We start from the raw sequence: 23,445 nt of genomic DNA on the forward strand, positions 1-23,445 counted from the left end.
CCCAAATTGTAATTTGGCCCTCGGAGCAGAAACCCAAGCAGATTACAATGAGGTGTACTTTTACAAGAGCTTCAATTGCAGAACAATCCAGGATCTGAATATGTCACTTGCTGGATGTTTGTTTGGGTAAATCAGCTGTAAAATTGCAGGCACCATTAAAATCAAACTCTTCATTATGTTCGTAAGTTATAGGAGCAGAATCAGGTCTACTCCGTCATACAGTCATGGCTGAGCTATCTTTCCCTATCAACCCCATTTTCCTGCCTTCTCCCCATAACCCTTGACATCCATACTAATCGAAAATCTGTCAATCTCTGCCATAAAAATATCAATTGACGGCCTCCACAGCCTTCTGTGGCAATGAATTCCACAGATTCAGCACCCTCGGACTAAATAAAGTCCTCCTGATCCCCTTTGTAAAAGTTTGCCTTTTATTTTGAGGCTTTGACCTGTGGTCCGAGACTCTCCCACGAGTGAAAACATCCACTCTATCCAAGATTGATCCTGGGATGGCGGGATTGTCATATGAGGAAAGATTAGGTTTGTATTCACTGGAGTTTAGAAGGATGAGAGGGGATCTTATACAGACATATAAAATTATAAAAGGACTGGACAAGCTAGATGCAGGAAAAATGTTCCCAATGTTGGGCGAGTCCAGAACCAGGGGCCACAGTCTTAGAATAAAGGGGAGACCATTTAAAACTTAGGTGAGAAGGAACTTTTTCATCCAGAGAGTTGTGAATTTGTGGAATTCTCTGCCACAGAGGGCCGTGGAGGCCAAATCACTGGATGGATTTAAGAGAGTTAGATGGAGCTCTAGGAGTTAGTGGAATTAAGGGATATGGGGAGAAGGCAGGCACGGGTTATTGATTGTGAATGATCAGCCATGTTCACAATGAATGGCGGTGCTGGCTCGAAGGGCCGAATGGCCTCCTCCTGCACCTATTTTCTATGTTTCTATGCCATCCATGCTCACACCTTCCCTCTGGTACCATGGGTTCTCTTATTCTATAGCAGCATCACATGCGGCACATTATCAAAGTCCTTCTGAAAATCCATGTAAACAACATCTACCGACTCTCCTTTGTCTATCCTGCTTTTTACTTCCTCAAAGAATTCCAACAGGTTCATCAGGCAAGATCTCCCTTTCACAAAACCATGCTGACTTCGACCTATTTTATCAAATGCTTCTAAGTATTCAGAAACGTCATCCTTTATAATAATGGACTCTAAAATCTTACCAACCACTGACATCAGGCTCTTTTCACTCTTCTGCTTCGCTCCCTTCTTGAACAGCGGAGTAATATTTGCAATTTTCCAATTGTCTGGAACCACTCCCGACTCCAGCGATTCTTGAAAGATCACTACCAATGCCTCCACAATCTCTAAACCCACGTCTTTCAGAATCCTGGGGTGCAGTCCATCTGGTCCTGGTGACGTAACCTTCAGACATTTCAGCTTCCCAAGCAGTTTCTCCTTGATAATAGCCACTCCACTAACTTCCACCGCTCCCCCACAGACTCTCGAATTTCAAGCACATTGCTAGTGTCTTCCACTGTGAAGACTGATGCAAAAAAACCTATTCAATTCATCAGCCATTTCTTATTTATTCACTATTGCTTCTCCTGCATACCTTTCCAGCGGTATAATGTCCTCTCTTGCCTCTTTCTTACTCTTTAGATATCTGAAAAAACGTTTTCTATCCTCTTTTATATTATTGGCCAGCTTACTTTCAGATTTCATCCTTTCTCCCTGTATTGCCTTTTTAGTTACCTTCTGTCATTTGGTCAAGTACACTGTTGACACCGTTCTCCCATCTCTGCTCTCAGGGCCCTCACAGCACCACAGCTCAGCTCTTCATGAGTTCGTGGAGTGGTGCAACAACTCCTGTCTTGAACTAAATGCGAACAAGACCAAGGGGATGGTAGTGACCTTCTCCAACAAGAAGAGGGAACTGGCTGGAGCAGTTATCACCACTATCCACGGGAACCCTGTGGAGATTGTTGAGGAATACAAGTACCTGGGCACAATCTCCGACAACCTGCTGAAATTTGCCCCCAACACAGAGGGTATCCTCAGGAAATGCCAGCAGTGGCAGTATCTCCTGAGGAAGCTCAACTCCTTTGGGGTCAGCAAGGACATCCTCATAACGTTTTACTACTCCTTCATTGAGAGCGTCATCACGTTCTCCTTCACCTGCTGGTTCCACTCCGTCAGCCTTCAGAACAGAAACCGCCTGCAGAGCACAGCCAAAGTCTGTTCCAAAATTATTGGACTACCTGTCAGCACCCTCTCCACCCTATGCGACCAGCAGATGCCAAGATCAGCTGGCAGGATCTTACAGGACCCCTCACATGTCCTGTTCTCTGCGTTTGAGTGGCTCTCCCCTTAGGACGCCGGTTTCGCTGCCCAGGCTGTAGGACACAGAGGAGAAGGGCAACCTTTGTCCCCAAGTCTGTTCAGCTCCTCAACTCCCAACCACCCCTGTCCCGCTGCTCACCCTGCTAACCGCCCCCCCCCTCCCCCAAAAATAGTTTTTGTACTGGTCCATGTGCCTTTGTAAATTGCCTCACGGGGACAAATAAAGTGTTTTTGAACTTAAATTTTGAACTTCTGTTGTTTTTTGTTTAAAGCTTCCCAATCCTCTAAGTTCCCACAAATCCTTGCAGTGTTATATGCCTTCTCTTTCAGTTTTATGCTGTCTTTGACTTCCTTTGTCAGCCACGGTCGCCTCATTCTCACTTTAAAAATTTTCTTCTTCATTGGCTTGAAAAGATCTTGCCTCTTCCAAATGATTCCCAGAAATTTCTGTTCCACCATCATTCCTGTTTGGGTCCCTTTCTAATCAACTTTAGCCAGCTCCTCTTTTATGCCTCATAGTCACATTTGCTCAACAGTAACACTGCCATATCTGATTTCAGCTTCTCCTGCTCAAATTGCATGTTTAGTTTTATCATATAATGATCACTACCTCCTAGTAGTTAATTTACCTTAAGCTCCCGAATCAAATCCAGTGCTTTACAGAACACCAAATTCAGAATTGCCTTTTCCTTGGTAGGCTCAACTACAAGCTGCTCTAAGAAACCATTTCGTAGGCACTACAAATTCCCTCTCTTGGGGTTCAGTGCCAACCTAATTTTCCCAGCCTTCCTGCATTTTGAAATCCCCATGACCACCTTTGCCGATTGTATCTCCTGATGTAAATTGAATATCCAAATAGCCAATATTCTGGCTACTGTTCAGGGGCCTGTAAATAACTCCAATCACAGTCTTTTTACCCTAGCAATTTCAAATCTCTACCTACAGGATTCTTTATGCATCCTTTGCTAAGGATTGAATATCATTCCCTTACCAGCAGAGCCATCTCTCTGCCCATCTGTCTTTCTTTCCAATAAGATGTGTAACTTTGAATTTTCAGCTCCCAGCTCTGATCCTCTTTCAGCCAGGTTTCCGTAATGCCCACAACGTCGTACCTACCCATTTCTAACCCATTTTACCTGACCTTGCTCTCCAATCCCTTCTTAAACTTTATAACATATTACGTCAGGAGACTTCCGTAACCTCTCCTGCATTCTCCTTCCCGTTAACTTCATCCATACATTACCTATTTGTAGACCTCACCTTCCCACTATTTAGTTTAGTCCTATCTATGGCCTTGGAATCCTCCTTTGTGTATCTGACAACACCTCGTTATACTTTCTGCTGCTCCGCTCTGACTTTACAGGTCAGCACTCCTCTCCCCGGCCCGTCTCTCCTAAGCCTCTCAAGCCAAAGCTTCAAGTTGCACTTTTCCTCAACACGGCACTGATGTATGATAATTGGCTTTAATTTGGGTTCCATGCTGCATAACATTTTTTTTAAGTCTGTTGCCAGTGACTTAACAAAATGTAGCATTTATGAAGGGCAATCCTTAAAGAAAATTAAGATACTAGTGGGAATAGACAATGTCATTTTGGCAAAGGAAATAAAAAGACATAGGTTCACTCTATACTATCACCATCCTCACTCATTTACCAGAGTGCTCAAGCAGGAAATCTAACGGTTCCCACAACACATAAATCCCATAAACTTAAAGCAATACAAAGCTCATGTCATATGTAGTCAGGGTGCTGCAAATCAGGGGCTCTATAGTTGTTTATGACAGGTTACAATCTAATAAAGTAACTGTCTGCAAATTAGAAGACAATAGAGACTGCAGACAAAACACAAAGGATAACTCTGGACCAAAACAAAACCTGAAATAGTATTTCACAAGCATGAACTGTCCTTTAATTTTTTTGTGACCATCAAGATAATTTTTTTTTGATAAAGTTCCCCAAATAAAGTTTTGTGTGTTTACATTGAAGGTGATGATATCAAAGACTCTCACCACCCTGGCCACACTCTCATTTCCCTACAGCAGCTTGGAAAGTTTTTTCCCAGCAACCACCAAGCTCTTGAACACTAAACAATACTAAATGCAGGGACTATGATCTTCTATGGACTGCATCTTTGGTTGCACCACAGACTTTGGTTTTGCACTATGGTTATCTGCTACTTCAGTTAATAATTTAGTATAGCATTAATTATTATATGTTTATCTGTGATACTGCATTTATGCTGTAGTTAAGTTGCAGCATGTAAGAATTTCATTTTTCCGTTACCAAGACATATGACAATGAAACATTCTTGATACTCAAGGAATTGTATATATGAAAATTGTTATTTTAAAAATAAATATCTTTAGGAAGAGATTAATCAACCATATATCAACCCCATATAAAAAAATAAAGCATTATATGTCTGTATATTGAACGTGCAATTTACAAATAATTGAAATGCTTCCTCAAGATGGCAGAAGTTTAAATGAAAACATTTGTCTTTGTCCAAGAACTGTACATTTTGGAATTGTCTGAATACATCACATCTCATAGCAAATGGCAGTCTCAGACTGACACCAGCAAGGCAGTACTTTAATAGCATTAGATTCATGCAATGTAAAAGAGCACAAAATAAGTCCTCCATGTGTTTCAGAGGCTAATATATTTGTAAACTGATCATAAATAAAAAACAACTACATTCAACATACTCAAGACTATCATTTTCCACTTTGGTAATCTTATCCATTGTAGCCGATTTTCTTGTGCAAAAACAAAACATGTAAAAGAGATAGCAATAGTCCGTAACTCCCGAGATTAGAATCAGACCAATTAAAACAGTTTTTGTTATCTATATTTTAGGAGACATGTTGCCCACCTGGATGACATCAGCATTAATGGCTTCCTGCTTGTACTGTGTGCCATACCATTTTTCAGCTCTGTCTGTTTGCCCTTCAAAAGATTTTGAAACTACAGCTACCCTGTAAAAAGAAAGCACGTGAAAATGAATAGAATTGTGAATGGTATCATTAATTTTAGATATTACTAGACCAAGTGGATCCATTGGGCCCAAACCTCTCCTGCATTGGTGCAGCACCCTCTCCTCCCCCACTACCCCCTCCCCCCTACCCTCCCTCCCTAGAAGATAGATTTAAACATTAAAATGTGAATAACTTTAAAAATAAAACACCGATTTCAATGAAACTTCTTCCATTAGCACCAAACGGTGAGTAAGGTGGGCCTAAATTTGTCACGCTATCATTTACCGTTTTGGCTGTTGTTCAGGAACAAACAAACAAACGAGAGTTTTAGTATATATAGATATAGATATAAATCCCAATAAATGTCTGATGCAAAACTACTCATTCTCTGAGCAATATTTAACTAAACTAAACCAAACCATTCCGGTGTCAAATTGCTATGATCCATTCTTTTACTTTGCTCTGGACAAACTGGTTAAATGTCAGGGATAGGAAATTACTGATATCAAAATGCAGCATTGGACATGACAAACAAATGGCTTTTTAAGGATCTGCAATATATTTAAATAGTAGCTATTGTGGATCAGTTGTATTAACTAACCTGATTGTGTCTGTGTTCTATGATGTATATACAGTTCCTGATCCAGTCTCGGTTTTTCTATATGCTAACCAGCTGTTGGTAGTCATACCTTGAGGTAATCACAGAGGGTAACCCGCTGAGTTACTCCAGCATTTTGTGATAGCAGCTGTTGGTAGGGTGGGATTCAGCCATCAGGGGGTCAGATGGAACTCGGTGTGGAGACGACAGCACGATGTATTGTATCCTCTGAGCATTCACGCAATAAAGAATTTATGCTTCAAGACTGATGGTGATTGAATGGGACAAGAATATGGTGTCAGAAGTGTAGAATCACTCCATCGAGTTTCAGTTTCGAGTTTTTACACTTTAATCTGTTCTACCATGGCTGGCTCCTTTTGTGTACATGGATAGTGCATCATGATAAAGCCTCACGGATCCAGGTATCTATTTTCCTGAACTTGGCTGGCTTGGAGATCATTTGACATGTGAAGCTGTTCGTTTATGCAGCAGCTGTACATGATGTCACGGGTGCTGTGGTCACCCCAGCGGAGTCTATCCATGATCCGGTATGTTTAAAAAACAAGTTCAGACAACTTTGTGACCCAAAAACCAATCTCATTATGGAGCACCACAAGTTTTTTGTGCGCAGCCAAAACCAAGGAGAGCCTGTTGAGGCTTACATAAACCCGCTGAAACATATTGCAAGCAAGTGCAGGTTTGGTGATCTTTGTGACGAGCTCATGAGACAGGCTCGTTCGTATATGGCATTCTCAATGACAAGGTGAGAATGGAACTTCTGCGTGATTCGGAGCTCACTCTGCACAGGGCTGAGCAGCATTGTCGTATCCACGAGGCAACGGATACACACTTTAAGGCTTTGAGCTCGGTACTGCATACCACTTATGATGTGGATGCTGCTGGCACGCATTTCAGGAAGCAACGCCAGCCAACGTAAGTGCCTGGTAGGTTTGGTGCTCCATTTATTAACAGATGTGCTAACTGTGGAGGCAACAATCCAACGAGCCAAGAGCATGTTCTTCAGGCCAACAATGGCTGATTACGTGCGCCAGAGAGTCCTGTCATGTGTGGTGTGCAACAGTCTATCCCCTCACCAGCCCAAAGACCCACTGCTATCACATCCAGTTCCAGATCTGCCATGGGTTAGTGGCTACTGATATCTTTGACTGGTGTGGAAAGCAATACCTTGTTCTTGTTGATTCGCACTCTGTATGGTTCGAGGTTGATTTACTTTGCAGCCCCACTTCGGCGGCGGTAGTACAGAGGTTAGCGCGACACTTCTTGGTTCATGGGGCGCCCTTCACCCTTATGTCAGATAATGGTGGTCAGCTCACCAGCCGTTGTTTCAAGGACTTTGCCGAACACTGGGATTTTCGGCACATTTTCAGCAGCCCGGAATACCCGCAATCTAATGGACTGGCAGAGCGTGTTGTGCGGAGTGCCAAACAGGTCATGGAGCGGTCCTGTCGGGCTGCTTCCGATGTGTTTCTGGACTTACTCAATCTACACAACGTTTCCCAGGACTCTGTGTTGGGATCGCCTGCACAACGCCTTATGTCTAGGCAGACACACGACCCTTCCCGTTGCCAAACAACTATTAGAACCACACCGTTGGCAGTAAAGGCCAGGTTACAGCAGAAACGCGACATTCAAAAGCAATACTACGACAAGACCAGCAAACTCCTCCAGCCACTGTCCGAGGGTCAGCTGGTTCGTCTGCAAATGGTGAAGGGCCATGACTGCCTGGGTGTTGTGGGCGAGACCTGTCCAGAACCGCAATCCTACACGATCAAGGTGGATGATGGTGTTTACAGACGCAATAAGAGGCATATCCTTCCAGTGCACGAGCCGGCACCCCCGCAGTATCCACGAGACTTTACTTTATGGCCCAGTGGTGGCAGTTCGGTGGAAAGCCAGCTTCCAGCTGACCCCTCACCAGCGAAGCCCGTGGTGCCATCGCTTCTGAAGTCCCCAATTAAACTACTATAATCTATACCTGTGCCAGTGGTAAAGTCTCCTGGGAAGGGAATGTGGGTTTGTACCGTACACGTGCGGGACGCACCTGCAGGCCTAACCCCAAGTACAGGGACTTTGTCAAACATTGACAGCGTACATTGACATTTAACCGGTTCACTGATTAACGCTACTCATTCTTGTTGCTTGTTATATGTGTATCTTCCGGTGCGTAATTGTAATTTCACGTGCTTACATCTGTATATTATGATGCTGTAGTTTATAATATATATCGTTAGTCGCAAGCTTAATTCTAAGAGGGAGGATGTGGATCAGTCATATTAACTGACCTGATCGTGTCTGTGTTCAATGATGTATATCCCGTTCCTGATCCAGTCTGGGTTTGTCTATATGCTAACCAGCTGTTGGTAGGGTGGGGTCAGAGGGAACTAGGAGCGGAGACAACAGCACGATGTATTGCATCCTCTGAGCATTCACGCAATAAAGAATTTATGCTTCAGCTTGACTCGTGGTGATTGAATGGAACAAGAAAAGTCTTATTCTTCCAGGGAGTTAAGAAAGCAATTCCACTTGTACGAAGCTCAATGAGAAATAGCATCTAAGAGATGTGCACTTTAGCAAACCTATGGCCTTACATACACCTAAAATGCAATGAGAATATATCTAAGGTTGAAATATGAAGATTTACTCCTTCTCCTTCACCAAAAGCTCTGAGGTAGAGAGCTAATCACTAGTTTCTCCCATGGTGTCCCCATCTTCAATGTCATCCAGATCAGACCGAGCTCTGGTATATCTCATCTAACCAATGTGGATGGAAAGGTTAAGTGATGTTAAGAGATTTATTTTGTTAAGATACTTAATTAGCTAAACTAATATGAATATTTTTGATGTGTTTACAGAAGAAAAATTCATTACAATTAATATGTTAAAATATATTTAAAGTATTAAATAAAAATTGATTATTTTAAAATAGAAGCCTTTAATTGTCAATTAAAATGTCCCATCAGAAGGCCATCAGTGTGGTATTGAGCTGGGCCTCAAGACCCGCTGCCAGAAGCATCATCACTGCTTCACAAGATGGCCATGGCAAAGAGGCCATCTCACATGGCCACCAAAGCTAAGCAACAGTCCTGGAATAAACATGAAGCACACGATCTAGCTAGATAATGATTTGTTTCCAAATGTAGATTAAAAATATAGCTACAATCTTAGCTGGCTTTATCTCATCAGCCCATGGAAATAATGAGCAGATTTACAGATTTCATAGCAAATGGCACACTGACAGTGAAAATCAACAATTAAATTGTTCAGCATTGAACATTACACTCTAGGCATGTGACATTTACCAACACTAGATATCACCTAATTCTTAACTAGTCTGCTAATAATCGGTTTGGACTTCAAATAAATTTAAGTACACTACATTTGGTTGAGCAACTATGAAGATCAAAACAAACACGTTCAAAAAAGATGACCAATTGATTGAGGTTTTATGAAGATCAAAGAAAACAGCAGCAAGCTCATTTTTCCCCATCAATTATGGAACCCCTTTCATTAGCAGGGACAGAGTGGGAGTTGTAGGATTTTGGCATGTGCTCAAGCCAAAATCAGTATAAGTGCATGGGCGATTATTCTGGTCATCAAAAGCAAAGTTCAAGCACAGGTAGTAATAAAAATTAGCTGTCAATGAAGGTGCAATGTACTCCTCCAAAGGGGAGGTATCAATATCAAATTTTAGGAGCAACAATAGGGCTCACTTTTGAAGTTAGCAATTGTGGGGAAAAAAGGTAATTTTCAGTACACATAATTAAACAGGGAATTTGATATTCAGGTACATGGATAAAATTTGAATAACTAGTGTGGCCTGCTATCACTGGTTGATGTCCCAGGCCATAGGTTGAAGGGGAATGTATTGGATTTTTTTAATGGATTCAGAGTAAACGAATCCTATAGCCCACCATGTCCATGTCAATCCTTGTACTGTCTAAACTTCATCCTTTCTTTGTCCCGCCCCCTCCCCTGACATCGGTCTGAAGAAGGGTCTCGACCTGAAACGTCACCCATTCCTTCTCTCCTGAGATGCTGCCTGAGCCGCTGAGTTACTCCAGCTTTTTGTGATACCTGTCTAAACTAAAACATTATCCACAATTAGTCCACAGCCGTCTATGCCTTGGTGATTCAAGGCTCGTCTTGCAGCTTCTTAAATGTTGTGATGTGCTTTCCTTCTCTGTCAGTGTGTTCCAAATTTAATCACTGTGTGTGCAAACAGTTGCCCCTCAGATCCACTCCATACCTTCTACTTTTCACTTTATACTATGCCCTCGTGTTTTAGACATCTCTTTGAATTTCACTCCTTCAATCTTTCCCCCTGTTCCTGTAAATTGTTCTGGTTCAGGTACCTGACCAATTCCCTTTGTAAGGCACAAATACGAGTTAAACCCAATAAAGCAACAGAGGGTTGTGGTGGAGGGAAATCGATTCTTACTATTTACTCGGTTGAATTCCCCCCCACCTAATTTTGTTAGCCTCTATCAGGTCACCTCATCAGCCTCCTCTATTCACGGGAAAAACAAACCTAGCCTTTTCACTGAAAAGATGCCAACACCAACAACAGAGAGGTCATCGCAGACCCCACAGTGAAACTACCGGGATTTAACTTCCATCGCAAGCAATGGCTAACCCTGAACAGGATCCGCACCCTCCATGTAAGAACAGCCCATCACCTGCACAAGTGGGGGATGACACAGACAGCCCTGCTTGCGACTACGGATATCCAGACCGGACCATCCCACACATCGTGAATGACTGCTCACTGAGGCTTTTCCCTGGTGGCATCAAGGCCATCCACCCAGCAACTGCTACTGCCCTGGCCTGGATGTTTACCCTTGACCTACAACTTTAGGCTGTGCACGCCACACGCAAGAAGATGATTCAGTGACATTGAAGGATCAGTCATCCATTTCCATGGAAGGATGGCATGCACAACCTCTGCAACTGGTGATGTTCCCATGCAGCTGCTGTCCATGACAAACTTGGTGGTAGAGATCATGGGTTTAGGAGGTGCTGGAGTAGTCTAGGTGAATAACTTCTGTGTATTTTGTGGATAGCACACACTGTAGTAGATTACATCATACAACTGACACACGTTTTGTAGAAGCTAGAAATCCTTTCAGGTATTAGGAGGTGCCTCGATCACACAGGAGGCACAGACTCTGACCCTTGCAGCCACGTTCTTTTGTGCAGTACTCTAAGTATGGTCCAAGTATACACATTGTTGGCTACTTGGGATCTATACGGTGCTTTCTGAATGGGTGCCTCGCAACAACTTGCAATACCAAAGTAAACTATTAAATATTTTTGGGCAATCACATATAATGAATAGTTTGCAGCATTTATTTGATACGAACAAAAAAACCCAGACCAATAAAATTGATTTCAACTTTCTGTTCTCAAAGTAAAAGTTAAAAGCCTGGCACTAACAGTACAAAGATAACCTACCGCACAGTCACTGGTGTCAACTTTTGCAGCACCATGTCTATTAGATCAGCCCTAAACTCCTCCAGTAGATATTCAGCTGCTAAAACCTCTTCAATGGGATAGTACTAGGAAAGAATAGAGAAAAAAACTGAAGTATTAGTAATGAATAGTAAATGTTCAAATTCATAACATCAGTATGCTCCAAGCCAATGAGCTACACTTCACACAGGACCAGATTATACACTTCCAGATTACCATCCAATTTAATGTGTGCAGATCATTCTATGTTGCTTATACACCTATTAAAATGTGTTGAAAAGGATTATATAACATCATGATGAGTAACATTTGAATAGCAGTGCAACAACCTTAATATAATTTTTTGATGTACTACATGAAGCTACATACAGTACATAAAGAGCATGCAGTTTAACATTCATGTTTACCACTCAGTTTTCTCTTGAGCACATTTAAATATTTTGAATGAGAAAACAAAAGTTCTCTCAATTTCTGTTATATTCTGTCTTTCAATCTGTCTGAACTTGGGAGTGGCTGTGGTAGCATAAGAACACAAGGAACAAAAAGTTATAGGACATCTGCCTCCTGCCCATTCCAGCAGGCCTGCTTCTCTTTTCAACGCGATCATGACCAATATTTTACTTCCGTGACATTTTTCCTGCACTAACCCAATATCTTGATTTCATTAGTGTCTAAAAATCTATCAATCTCCTCTGTCCTCTTTGGTTGAAAATTGCAAAAATTCACTACCCTCCGAGTGATGACGTTTCTCAACTAGGTGCTTAATGGACTATCCCTTATTTTGAGAATAAAACCTATTGTCCCTAAAAATGTTTTTTTTTTTTGCAGTACGGACAGGGCCTGATCACCAATCGCCCATGACTACACCCACGAGGGGCAGTGCCTGGCCTTGGTTCTTTGGCCGTTCCTGGCAAAAATCAAAGCTAGAAACGTTTTGCAAATCTATTCAGGTACATTACATTGCCTTTACTACCACAACAGGCTTTAAAAGATAGAACGTAACGTATGCATTACTTTTTCTCAATTCCTCATTGCTTCATTGTCAATGCCGGCATTTATTGATCCTCTTTAATTGCCTTTGAGAGAATAATGACATGCTGCCTTATTGAACGGCTGCATTCAAATTAGTGAAGGTACTCGCACAGTACCATTGAAAGAGTTCCAGAATTTACACCCAATGATAAAGAGGAACTAGACCAAGTGGACCCGTTGGGCCCAAACCTCTCCTGCATTGGTGCAGCACCAGTCCTCCCCCCCTCCCCTCAACCCCCCCTCTCCTTTCTCCCCCACTCCCCCTTCCCCTCCTCCCCTTCCCTCCTTTTAAACTTTAAAAAGTGAATAACTTTAAAAATATAACACCGATTTCAATAAAATTACTTGCATTATCACTAAAGTGACAATGGTGAGTAAGGTGGGCCTAAAATTGTTGCGCTATCGTGTACCGTTTTGGCTGAAGTTCAGTCACAAACAAGATAACAAACAAGAGTTTTAGTATATAGATGACAAATTTGCAAATCAAAATGGTGTGCAACTTGAAGGAAACTTGCTGGCAAGGATATACCTAACTAGCCAGAATGGGTGATAAGAGCATTCATCTTTGGAAAATTATGTCAAAGAAACCCAAGGAAATCCCTACAGTGCACGTAACCATAACAAGCCATGAAACCCAGTCATTATGAAGCAAATGATTTAATGATGATGCTCTACTACATTCCTAAAATAGGTTATTCTAGCCACAACAAATGTCCATCTGGACAAAATTATGTCAGGATTAGATCATAGACTTCCCTAGTTTACAGAATACAAAACTCATTAGGTTTTGAGATTATAACCATGAAAGTTTAGTTTGATTAAAATTAACTGTTTTGCAATTCAAGGCAAATCTACAGCAAGTAGTGCTGAACGATTACCCTGAAAAGAAAATGCAGTCTACCCTCGTTATAACGGACGTCTTTATAACGGATTTCAGATATAGCAGACAATAACTGTTGTAACCGATCTACCATCTACAAAAGGTAAATGAAATCACAGTATGTTAACTTTTTTTTAAATCCATTTACAATCTTAGTGTATGTTTATTGGCTGTTTTTCCAAAACTGTACATGGTTTGTTATAACAAGGATAATCTGTACTTTCAAATAAAATACTTTCCTGTTTATTGTGCATCTTGTTTAGTGTATGTTTATTGGCTGTTTTGCCAAAACTGTACATACTTTCCCCCTTACTATGTTATGGCCGACAATTGCCAATAACAGACACCATTCTTCCCCCCCCCCCCCACCCACCCACATGGTTCATTATAACAAGGATTATCTACACTTTCAAAGTAAAATACTTAGCCCTTTCATAGTAAAATACTTCAGAACAAAAACTGTCTAAATCTGGCAGGGATGGCACTGGAGGCACCTGTATTCACTTGACATTAGATTTTCAACTACAGTACAAGGAATAAATACAATTGAAACTAAGTGACAAGAGAGATGCACTTCATAACTTGCTTAATATTTTCTCACTCTCTCAATCTTTTAGAATGCTATTGCCCATCACATTTACACAAGATAAAACACAAGTAATATTTGCATAAAGGAGACTTACCAATAAAGGGAATACGGTTAAAATAGAGTAGACAAATATTTACGTACATGCAATGATCCAGCAACTTTTGAGGTGTACCCTCGTGGTCGTTCTTTATCTTTGAATCTAAATGCCATAGCATTCAAATCCTAAATTGAAAAGAATAAAAGGAATTTAATAGTTCCATAAAGAAAAATAAGCTATTAGTGCATTCCTAAAAGTACCTGGAAAGAATTAAGGATTCTTGACTCTTACATTTGTGTAACATTCGAAAGGAAATACTGTACTGAGCAATTGAAAATATCACCTCAAATTATCTGGATTTGAGGATTAAGTATTACACATTCAGGCATATGCTCCAATGGACAAGTTGAATAAAATGTCTAATTGACCACTAAAACCTAAACAACACAAGTCATTTTGATCTCAGGTAGATAACGTAAGGTGCTGTGGCTCGCATCAGGATTGAGAGGTGAAACAAAATCTTTCATATTTTGCTTTATTTCTGCCACTAAACAATCCCACCCAGAAATAAATAAACTGGCATTAGACTGAATGTAAAGACTCAATGTCTACTCAGTCAACACTCACAAACTAAACTCATGGAAGTGAATGAACCGAGCAATCTACCATTTTCCAACCACATTCCTGCAAAAGACAAAACCTTCCGAAAAGATGGGAGATGCAGCAAAGCACATTAAATCAATGCAGACCCAACTTTCTAAATGTAGCTTCATTGCACTTCATTTTTACTGTATACATTTCCTTATTATGTAATCTCATTTGACAAATATACCCAAACCTTGCTAACTTCCTGGTGAACGCTTTGCTTCACCATTTAATAATGTGCCTTTTATTTCCATCCTCACATAACCATTAAGTGCTCTAAACATTTTGTTTTAAATCCTTATTTCTTGAATAAATATCACAAATTCTGATCACACCTGGTTAATGATATGTTCTTAACTAACCTTAAAAGTTTGAGTGACATATAAGCTTGCAAATCTATAAAAGCATATCCATAAATCTGTACAGAGGCCGCTGAACATGACTGGAGTGTGTTAATAAACTTGTTTAAAAAAATCTTCTAAACTAAGTGAAATAATGACAATACAAAAAAATGTAGGACAATATTTCTAATTCATCTGTTTAATCTAAAACATTACAGAAATTTACAGATCAATTTTTTATCCAATTTTCAGAAGGATTTGGGATCAGTCATATTTTGCTCATACCTTACATTCCTGGAAAACCCATTCCTGTGGCCCCTGTGCACGCAGTTTGGCAATATATTGGAACATGTGGAGAATTATATCTTCAACATGCACTGCGTTACAAATGAGAAAAGAAGAAAGTATACATTATTTGCAACAGATTAAAAAAACAAAAACACATTTATTTCCTAGTATACATTAATATTAATATTATTTCATTAGGTAGTGAACAGATCTTCCAGCTTAGAATTTTCATGCTTATATTTTCATTAAATCAGCTATTTGCTGGCTAAAAAAATCTCCTAACCCTGCAAGCCCCATAAACACTAACTGCTTACATAGTAAATCAATATATCAGCAATAAGTCGGAAATTCTAAAGTACATTTTGGGCTTCAGTTATGTTCAACAAAAAAAACTGGGTACTGGAAATTTGAAACTAAAATGAAAATGAGAAATACTCTGCAAGGTCCACCAGTATCTTTGAAATGAAATAGAGTAAGTATTTTTGGATGAATATCCTTCATTAGAATAGATGAAGGGTCTTCCATCTGAAACATTAACTCTTTCCATAGACTTTGGGCATTTCCAGTATTTTGTTTTTTATTTCACCTTTGCCAGCAATTATATCACAGGCACTTCAATAGGTGTTCTTGCTTTGAAATGTTTTGTTTTTCTGCAAAATTAAAAAAAATCTGGAATATCTTCTTGCTAAAACATGTATTCATCATGTAAAAGATTTAGTCCAGCATAATACAATTTAATAGAGCATAAAATGTGTGTGTTTGCAAAAGATTATACTATACTTACCAAGCCCTTCTTCAGTAAGATCCACATTAATGATGAAAAACATAAAACCTTTCGCTCCTTCTTTTTGTCCACCAACAAGAGTATTTACCCAACCTAATAGCAAATACAGAACGTGTTTGGTGATGCATGTTGATGTTCTAATAATTTCTAAAATGTTTTAAAAATGTGATTATTCTTTACTGAGTCACAATAATAAAACAATATTGGATATTTGAAGTGGAAACAAATGTATTTTCCACTTCAACATTTGGAAACTGATAACAAGATTATGTAATAGAGCAATGCACTATCACACTCCATGCTTCGTTGGTCAAGATTATATTACAGCACAGATTACTGATACATTACTCTCAAGTATCAAGTTATGATTCACAGCAACACAGCAGCATAAATGTATTAAAATATTACACAAGAGAATATATTTAAAGAAGCCGACATGTTATTTTACAGCAAAATAGGGTTTGTATATACTAGCCACACAGCTGGACTCTATTCTCACCAAAGCTTCAAAGGAGAAAGTGCAAGACATCCATGCACTTCAAATGGCCAGGCAAGAAATAGTAGTCAGAACCAAGAATTGGCATGTGCCCTTTTAGTTTTGGGAACTGGAAATGAAAAGTGATCACAGAAAAAAAAGGATCTAGATCAAAACATTAAAAAAATATATCAGAAACTTCATCATAATAAAGCTTTGCTGGACATTTTGCAGTTTCCTTCCATCACCCAAGTAAATGAGCATTCTCAATAGTCAAAGAATGCCACGCTGAGGCCATGTGTCTTCCCAAAGGGAAAGATCCAAAAAGATAAGGGAAAAAGGAGAAATGAGTATTGAGTATTGGACATAATTTTAACACCCTCACAAGATATTGACTGTATAATCAAAGAAGCCAGTGAGACTCACAAAGGACATTATTAGCAGAGATAAACTTAAAATAAGGAAAGCAAGATGAGAAAGAATTTCCCAGCCATCACCTTTGGACTTGAGTTCTGATAGAAGACTCCCTGGTCCTTCATGACCAATTAAATGTCCGAGGTAATGACCTGGATTTGACTTGTAATATTTCTGTAGATCTGGTATTGGAAAAGTGACATAGAGATTTCGTATATCCTTGATTGGCACCACTTTATAGAGTTGCTGGAAAACAATGAACTTGTTTTATTACAATGATCATTTAAAACAAATATAATTTCTTCTTTACAAATGTATTTTCATTACAAATTAAAATAATTTTAATTACCCTGGTTCTAGACAACCCAGACTTATCTGGATCGACCCTGAAAAGTCCCATAACAAATTTGTATATTTCAATGCAATCACCTCTTTCTTCAAAACTCAAGTTTGTTCAATCTTTCCTCCTCGAACAAACCCAAATTCAAATCTACTTGCAACAAAACCCCAACATATGACTTTCTAATTGATTGCTGTGCCTGCACATTAGCTTTCAGTGAGTCACATACATAACCAACTCTGTTTCTCTAAACATCAACACCTTCTCAACCCTCATCATTTTTTAAAAAACTGCTTTTCAATTATCACTTCTAGCAACTCATCATTGCCCATTTTTCAGTTCTTAACAAGTCTCTTTGGGCCCAATGTTCATTTTAGCCCCTACAGGCTAGTGCTAGAATACAATCTCTAATAACATAGCCACAGTTGCAGTGTTTCTCTCTTATTCCTCTTCAAAACCTATTCCAATAATCAATGTTAGGGTAGTCCAAGGTTTCTACTTTACTTTAACGATGGAGAATCAATTTTTCAAATGCTGGTTTAGATAAAAGAAAATTATATGGGTGATAACCCTTGCAGAGTACAAAACCAATTTGACAAAATATTCTAGTGAACACAATAGTGAAAGGTCATATTAAGGCCAAAGGAAGGAAAATTGGAGGATACATATTTATTTCCTGTTCTGCCAGTAGGGCACAAGTTAGACATATTCAATTGTTTCACTGAAAAACAGGGAGATAGATCTCCAATGATCAATTAGAGTCACCGTACAAGGCTAGTGCACCAAAGTGGCATTAAGGTAAAAGCCATGATTTTTTTCTAGATGGAGATGCTGAATGGTCTTTCTCCATTACTACTACTTCTGCATATCAGACTTTCACCATCTCATTTAGTAATATAATTATCTTTGGCTTATTTTATGACATTCTGGAAACTTAAATCTCGACTCAGTAAGAGTCACAATAGATGTTTGCGACATAACTTGCCCACATACATCACAGCTTTTCCTGAAATAATCCGAGTCTCATCCTATTGCCTGTTTATCATCCTAGATCCTTGTGTAGCTTTCATCAAATCAAATGTTTATCCACTTTTGTTTGAAATAAGAAGCAATTTGAAGTCAAGAAAACATCTAAACCTCTATTGCATTTCTTCAATCTATCCAATCAAAACCTTCAGAAAATCAATTTGTCCACTACAGAGATCATACAGAGGAAATATATCTTCCATTTCCATTCCTCAAAACAAGTGTTGAATTATGATTTATGATGGATTCGTATTTCCAAGTCCAAGCAATGTAACCACCAACATAAAATAAATTTTACCGATATACAAATTTTCAAACTACAATACCAAAATAGAACTCAACAAGACTCAAAGATGTAATTTATAGAAAAACCAGAGTGATGCAGCTACCTTCAGATGCTCTTCCTGGAAAGGATGGTCAGTATATTCAACGACAGGTACATTTTTGTTCTCCACCGCAGCAAACAATTTTACCACCAGGTCAGTCATCTCATCCAGGGATTCTGGAATCAATATAGATCAGTTGAGCAATAAATCAGAGTCATTACTTAAGCTCAGAGTAATATCATATGATAATTGCTGTACAAATCCAGGTCAACTACCAGCGTTATCTATTTTAAAGGTAACCTATTATTATTGGGTGCACAAGTAAATCCCCAATCTTTTGTCTCAGAATGTTCAAATCAACTAAATTTTCCTTCAGAGCTCTGCAAATCTTGCAAAGTAGATATCATAATCATAATAATACTTTATTAGGCAAGTATGTTTTGCAACATACGAGGAATTTGATTTACCATAGTCATACCAATAAAGAGCAACAAGACACGCAAATAATTTTTTTAACATGAACATCTACCACAGCGACTCCCCCACATTCGTCACTGTGCAAAAAAAGTTCAATCTTCTTCCCTTTGTTCTCCCATGGTCAGGGCACTCGAACCTTCCATTGCCAGGGCTATCTAAGCTCCCGCAGCCGGTAGTCGAGTCCTCCGCATCGTGGTGATCAAGCTCTCGCATCAGGGGATCTCAGCTCCCCCGCTCCGGGCGATTGGACCCCAGGTCGGGGCGAGTCGAACCGTCTGCGACTTGGAGCTTCCCGACATCAGTCTCTACCCGAGACTGCAAACTCCTCGATGTTGAAATCCGCAGGCCGCGGTTGGAGTGTCTATCCCAGGCAAGGGGTCACAGGCTTCAATGGCAAGTCCACGGCCCCGTGGTGGGACTCAAAGTTAGTCTCGAGCAAGGCCGCCAGCTCCATGATGTTAGGCCACAGAGTAACCGGAGATACGATCCGGAAAACAATCGCATCTCCGGCAAGGTAAAAGATTGAAAAAAGTTTCCCCTGACCCACCCTCCCCCACCCCCCACATAAAACAAACCAGAGAACCAAATCAAATAAATCAGAATATTTGCAATTAATCCAAAATCAAGCAAGAACAAATAAAAACAAAACTTCCATCCACCCATTCCGATGGGTTACAGTGATAAAGTCTATGATAACCTAATACCAAATCGTTAAGCATTCAATTTACTACTCGGAGATAAACTCAAGTAAAGAAATTAAATTAACGTAAGCATCTAAAGGAAGATTGATTAAGCAACTGAAAATTGTGCCATGTCACAAACAGAAGGTTAGAGTCATGGAGCATTCACCCAGATCTGCTGCATACAAGTCAAACGATCCCGAGAGGGACAAGATAGCTCGCAAGGATCTTTGCAAAGCTATTAAGGATGCCAATAAACAATATCGGGACAAACTTGAGTCCCAGTATAATCATTTAGACTCACAGAGAATTGTCCTCTAGTTGATTCCCCTACTCTGGGTAAAAGACTGCATGGGGCGGCACGGTAGCGCAGCGGTAGAGTTGCTGCTTTACAGCGAATGCAGCGCCGGAGACTCAGGTTCGATCCTGACTACGGGTGCTGCACTGTAAGGAGTTTGTACGTTCTCCCCGTGACCTGCGTGGGTTTTCTCCGAGATCTTCGGTTTCCTCCCACACTCCAAAGACGTACAGGTTTGTAGGTTAATTGGCTGGGTAAATGTAAAAATTGTCCCTAGTGGGTGTAGGATAGTGTTAATGTGCGGGGATCACTGGGCGGCACGGACTTGGTGGGCCGAAAAAGGCCTGTTTCCGGCTGTATAGATATGATATGATATGATATGACCCTACCCATTCCTCTAATGATCTTATAAAGCTCTATAGGAACACACCTCTTTCTATTCTTCTAATCTTGGCTGCGCGCAGTTATTTTACAGAGAGTTACTTATCAAGCAATGATTTTGGACATATAGGTCATTGACCTTCAACGGATTTCATTACAACCACAATTTCTGGGCATATGCATAGAAAGCATACATGTGCACACACTCCTTGAGAGTCCACCTTACATAGTAAAAATAGTAGTTTCTTTGACCCATTGCACCTGCACAATAGCAGATGCAGATTAATGTTAGTGCATGTCAAACTAAAATCCCACTGGTGTTTTCCTTGCTGAAGCTCTGGTTTCAAATATTTATCCACTTTCCCAATATCAACTGTTCCCCCATAGCAAAGCATGCTATGCTTTCAACATGTTACATTGATATAATTAATACTTTTAATCTGCAAAAAACAACCAGAGGCAACTCAAGAGAATTATCAAACAAAATCTGAAACAAAGGCACTTAAGAAATTAGGACAATGCAGCAAACACCTGGTGAAAGAGGTGCAAATCTTAAAGGACAAGTGAGAAAAAGCTAAGAAGGTTTAAGAATGAATTCACAACACAAAACAAATATGGAGAGATTTAAAAAAATAAGAGTATGTGCAAGTTGATTTGAAAAGCACAGATCTCAAGGGTTAATATTGCAAAGGTAAGATGCAGCAAAACTATTCAAAACTTTGAAAAAAAATCATGACAATTTTAAAGTTAAAGTATTGGAACGGGGACGAGTGTGGATATAGACGCTCAAGGCTGATGACCGAGCAGGACTTGCCACTAGTTTGGATATAGACAGCCGCGATTTGCAGAGGGACATGTCTATGAAGTGAAAAAAAAGAGGTTTGCCAAGAAATTGGCATTTTCCTTTTCACGTCCCTATCCTTTGAGACATCTTAACTGCTTCTGGGTGCGCGTCTGTCATGGCCCTTGTTTTCACAAAATAGAGTGGTGGCATGAGGTGTGGTAGAACTGCAGGCATTTGTATTGATGGTTAGACATTTAGAAACAGCTGAAAAGTAATCTAATTAGTGGGATTATTGGTATGTAAAGGCGAGGCCCTGTAAACAGCAATATCTCCAGCAAGCCTCACAGCTCAGTATCTTCCGGAAGCAGAGCAAGAGGTCAGATACATGCATATCAGTTTTCTAACATAATCACTACTCTATGCACTGCAGTGCACAAGGATGACCCTGAAGGCACACTTGATAGTGGCCATTTTTCTATGAAATTATGTCAGCAGTACATTCTAGCCCAATGTTATTTACATAAAGATATCTGTTCTGACTTTTTTTCTGAAAGTAGCATAATCCTTTAGCATTGATTTCACAATGAGAAGATATATTATTTGCTCTAACCATTAATATAAGATAACTTCCATCACAAATCATCCAGGATTCATCTGTCCCGACATATAAAACCTACATTTGTCTGCAACAGATTCTGCAGATAGTAAAAGTAACATCCCTTTATAGAGGACTTACTGAGATCAGATAAAAAAAAATTTGAAAGATTTTAGTCAAATAACTGCGAAATATCCAGAATCAAAATCCGTTTGCCGATTCCTCAAAATTACATGTTAAGAGCTCCAATCTATAACTATGACCTAATGCAAACATATGCAAACACATGTTTATCACATTCTGTTTCTTCTCAATATTACTACAATGAACCACAATTTCCAGATTAATGACAAAAATACAAATTTTAGGAAAATGCTTTTCATGAAATAAAATTAAAAAATACAAATATGTGTTCATTTTGTCATCACCCTCAGCCTGGAGTGAAACAAATGACAGAGCTTAAATTCCTCACGTTCATTTTTGGAAATATACAAAAGAAAAAGATACTTCAAACACCTTCTTTTCCTGCTGGTTACTTAAATCAAGAGAATTTTGCATTATTGGATTTTGAACTATTATCCAACAGTGTAAAAGATCTTGACCCACCATGGTCCGAGACTCTGGCAAAAATGGAACTCAACCTTGCAAATTGAGAATTGGGAATCATTAAAAAGCAATTAAATAAACTGGATTACCTAAATATACCAGTTGCTGACAGCTACATGAAGCAACTCCAAAGCCCAAAAGTACTTAAAAAGATTTGAGCAACAAGCAATGGAATGAAAGATGAAGAATTACATATTAGCACATGTTTTACCCAATATAATACTTGCCTCGCCCAAGAACACACAGACCCATCAGGTTTGATGAATAGTTCGCTGAGTGGAATTTAAGCAGTTCTTGTCGCACATCGATGCCCATCTCGACTGGTCTAGTTTCCAAAGTGAACTTGTTACCTAATATCAAAAATAAGGTTAGTTTTAGGCAGAAGAAAAATAAGATCCCAGCTTAACCTACACTCTATTGTTAATATGTTATTTACTGTGTTCGTTGTTGCATAGGGTCATTCAGATATGCATTTGGCTAGTATTTCGTGGAGTGCAGCATAGTGGTTAAATTACAAGCCTGGCTTCCAAAGATCTGAGCTAAGAGACAAAGTCAAATCCCAGGTATCACAACATGCTGGAGTAACTCAGCAGGTCAGGCAGCATCTTGGAGAGAAGGAATGGGTGACATTTCGGGTCGAGACCCTTCTTCAGACTGAAGAAGGGTCGAGACCCGAAACGTCACCCATTCCTTCTCTCCAAGATGCTGCCTGACCTGCTGAGTTACTCCAGCATGTTGTGATACCTTCGATTTGTACCAGCATCTGCAGTTATTTTCCCAAGTCAACTCCCAGTATGGCCCATTATGCAATATTTAAATTCGGGAAATTAAATAATTCTGGAATAACAGCAAAGATTGAGACCATCAAACCACAGGATAGTCATAAGAATGCGGTCTAGTTTAATAATGGCTGAAGGAAATCGGTCATTCCTATCCAGTCTGACCTGTATATGACTCTAGACCCACTGCTGTGGCTGGATCTCAATTGGCTTTTGACATGCGTCAGCAAGCCACTCCATTT

The 23,445-nt window shown here is 39.7% G+C and overlaps 1 protein-coding gene across 3 annotated transcripts in view; it reads right to left on the reverse strand.

Annotated features, from left to right (window-relative positions):
* The window catches only part of ide (insulin-degrading enzyme), a 95,264-nt gene that overhangs the window by 46,937 nt on the left and 24,882 nt on the right, over positions 1-23,445 (reverse strand). For all 3 annotated transcript variants that reach the window (XM_078413721.1, XM_078413719.1, XM_078413720.1), the window contains exons 5-12: positions 22,652-22,774; positions 18,667-18,779; positions 16,995-17,157; positions 16,023-16,115; positions 15,236-15,327; positions 14,069-14,149; positions 11,409-11,512; positions 5,236-5,338 (exon numbers count right to left, since the gene is read on the reverse strand). In XM_078413721.1, coding sequence (XP_078269847.1) covers positions 5,236-5,338; positions 11,409-11,512; positions 14,069-14,149; positions 15,236-15,327; positions 16,023-16,115; positions 16,995-17,157; positions 18,667-18,779; positions 22,652-22,774 — 872 coding nt within the window. The remainder of the gene's footprint in view (positions 1-5,235; positions 5,339-11,408; positions 11,513-14,068; positions 14,150-15,235; positions 15,328-16,022; positions 16,116-16,994; positions 17,158-18,666; positions 18,780-22,651; positions 22,775-23,445) is intronic.

The sequence above is a fragment of the Rhinoraja longicauda genome, chromosome 16, assembly GCF_053455715.1.
Source record: "Rhinoraja longicauda isolate Sanriku21f chromosome 16, sRhiLon1.1, whole genome shotgun sequence".
NCBI lineage: Eukaryota > Metazoa > Chordata > Chondrichthyes > Rajiformes > Arhynchobatidae > Rhinoraja > Rhinoraja longicauda.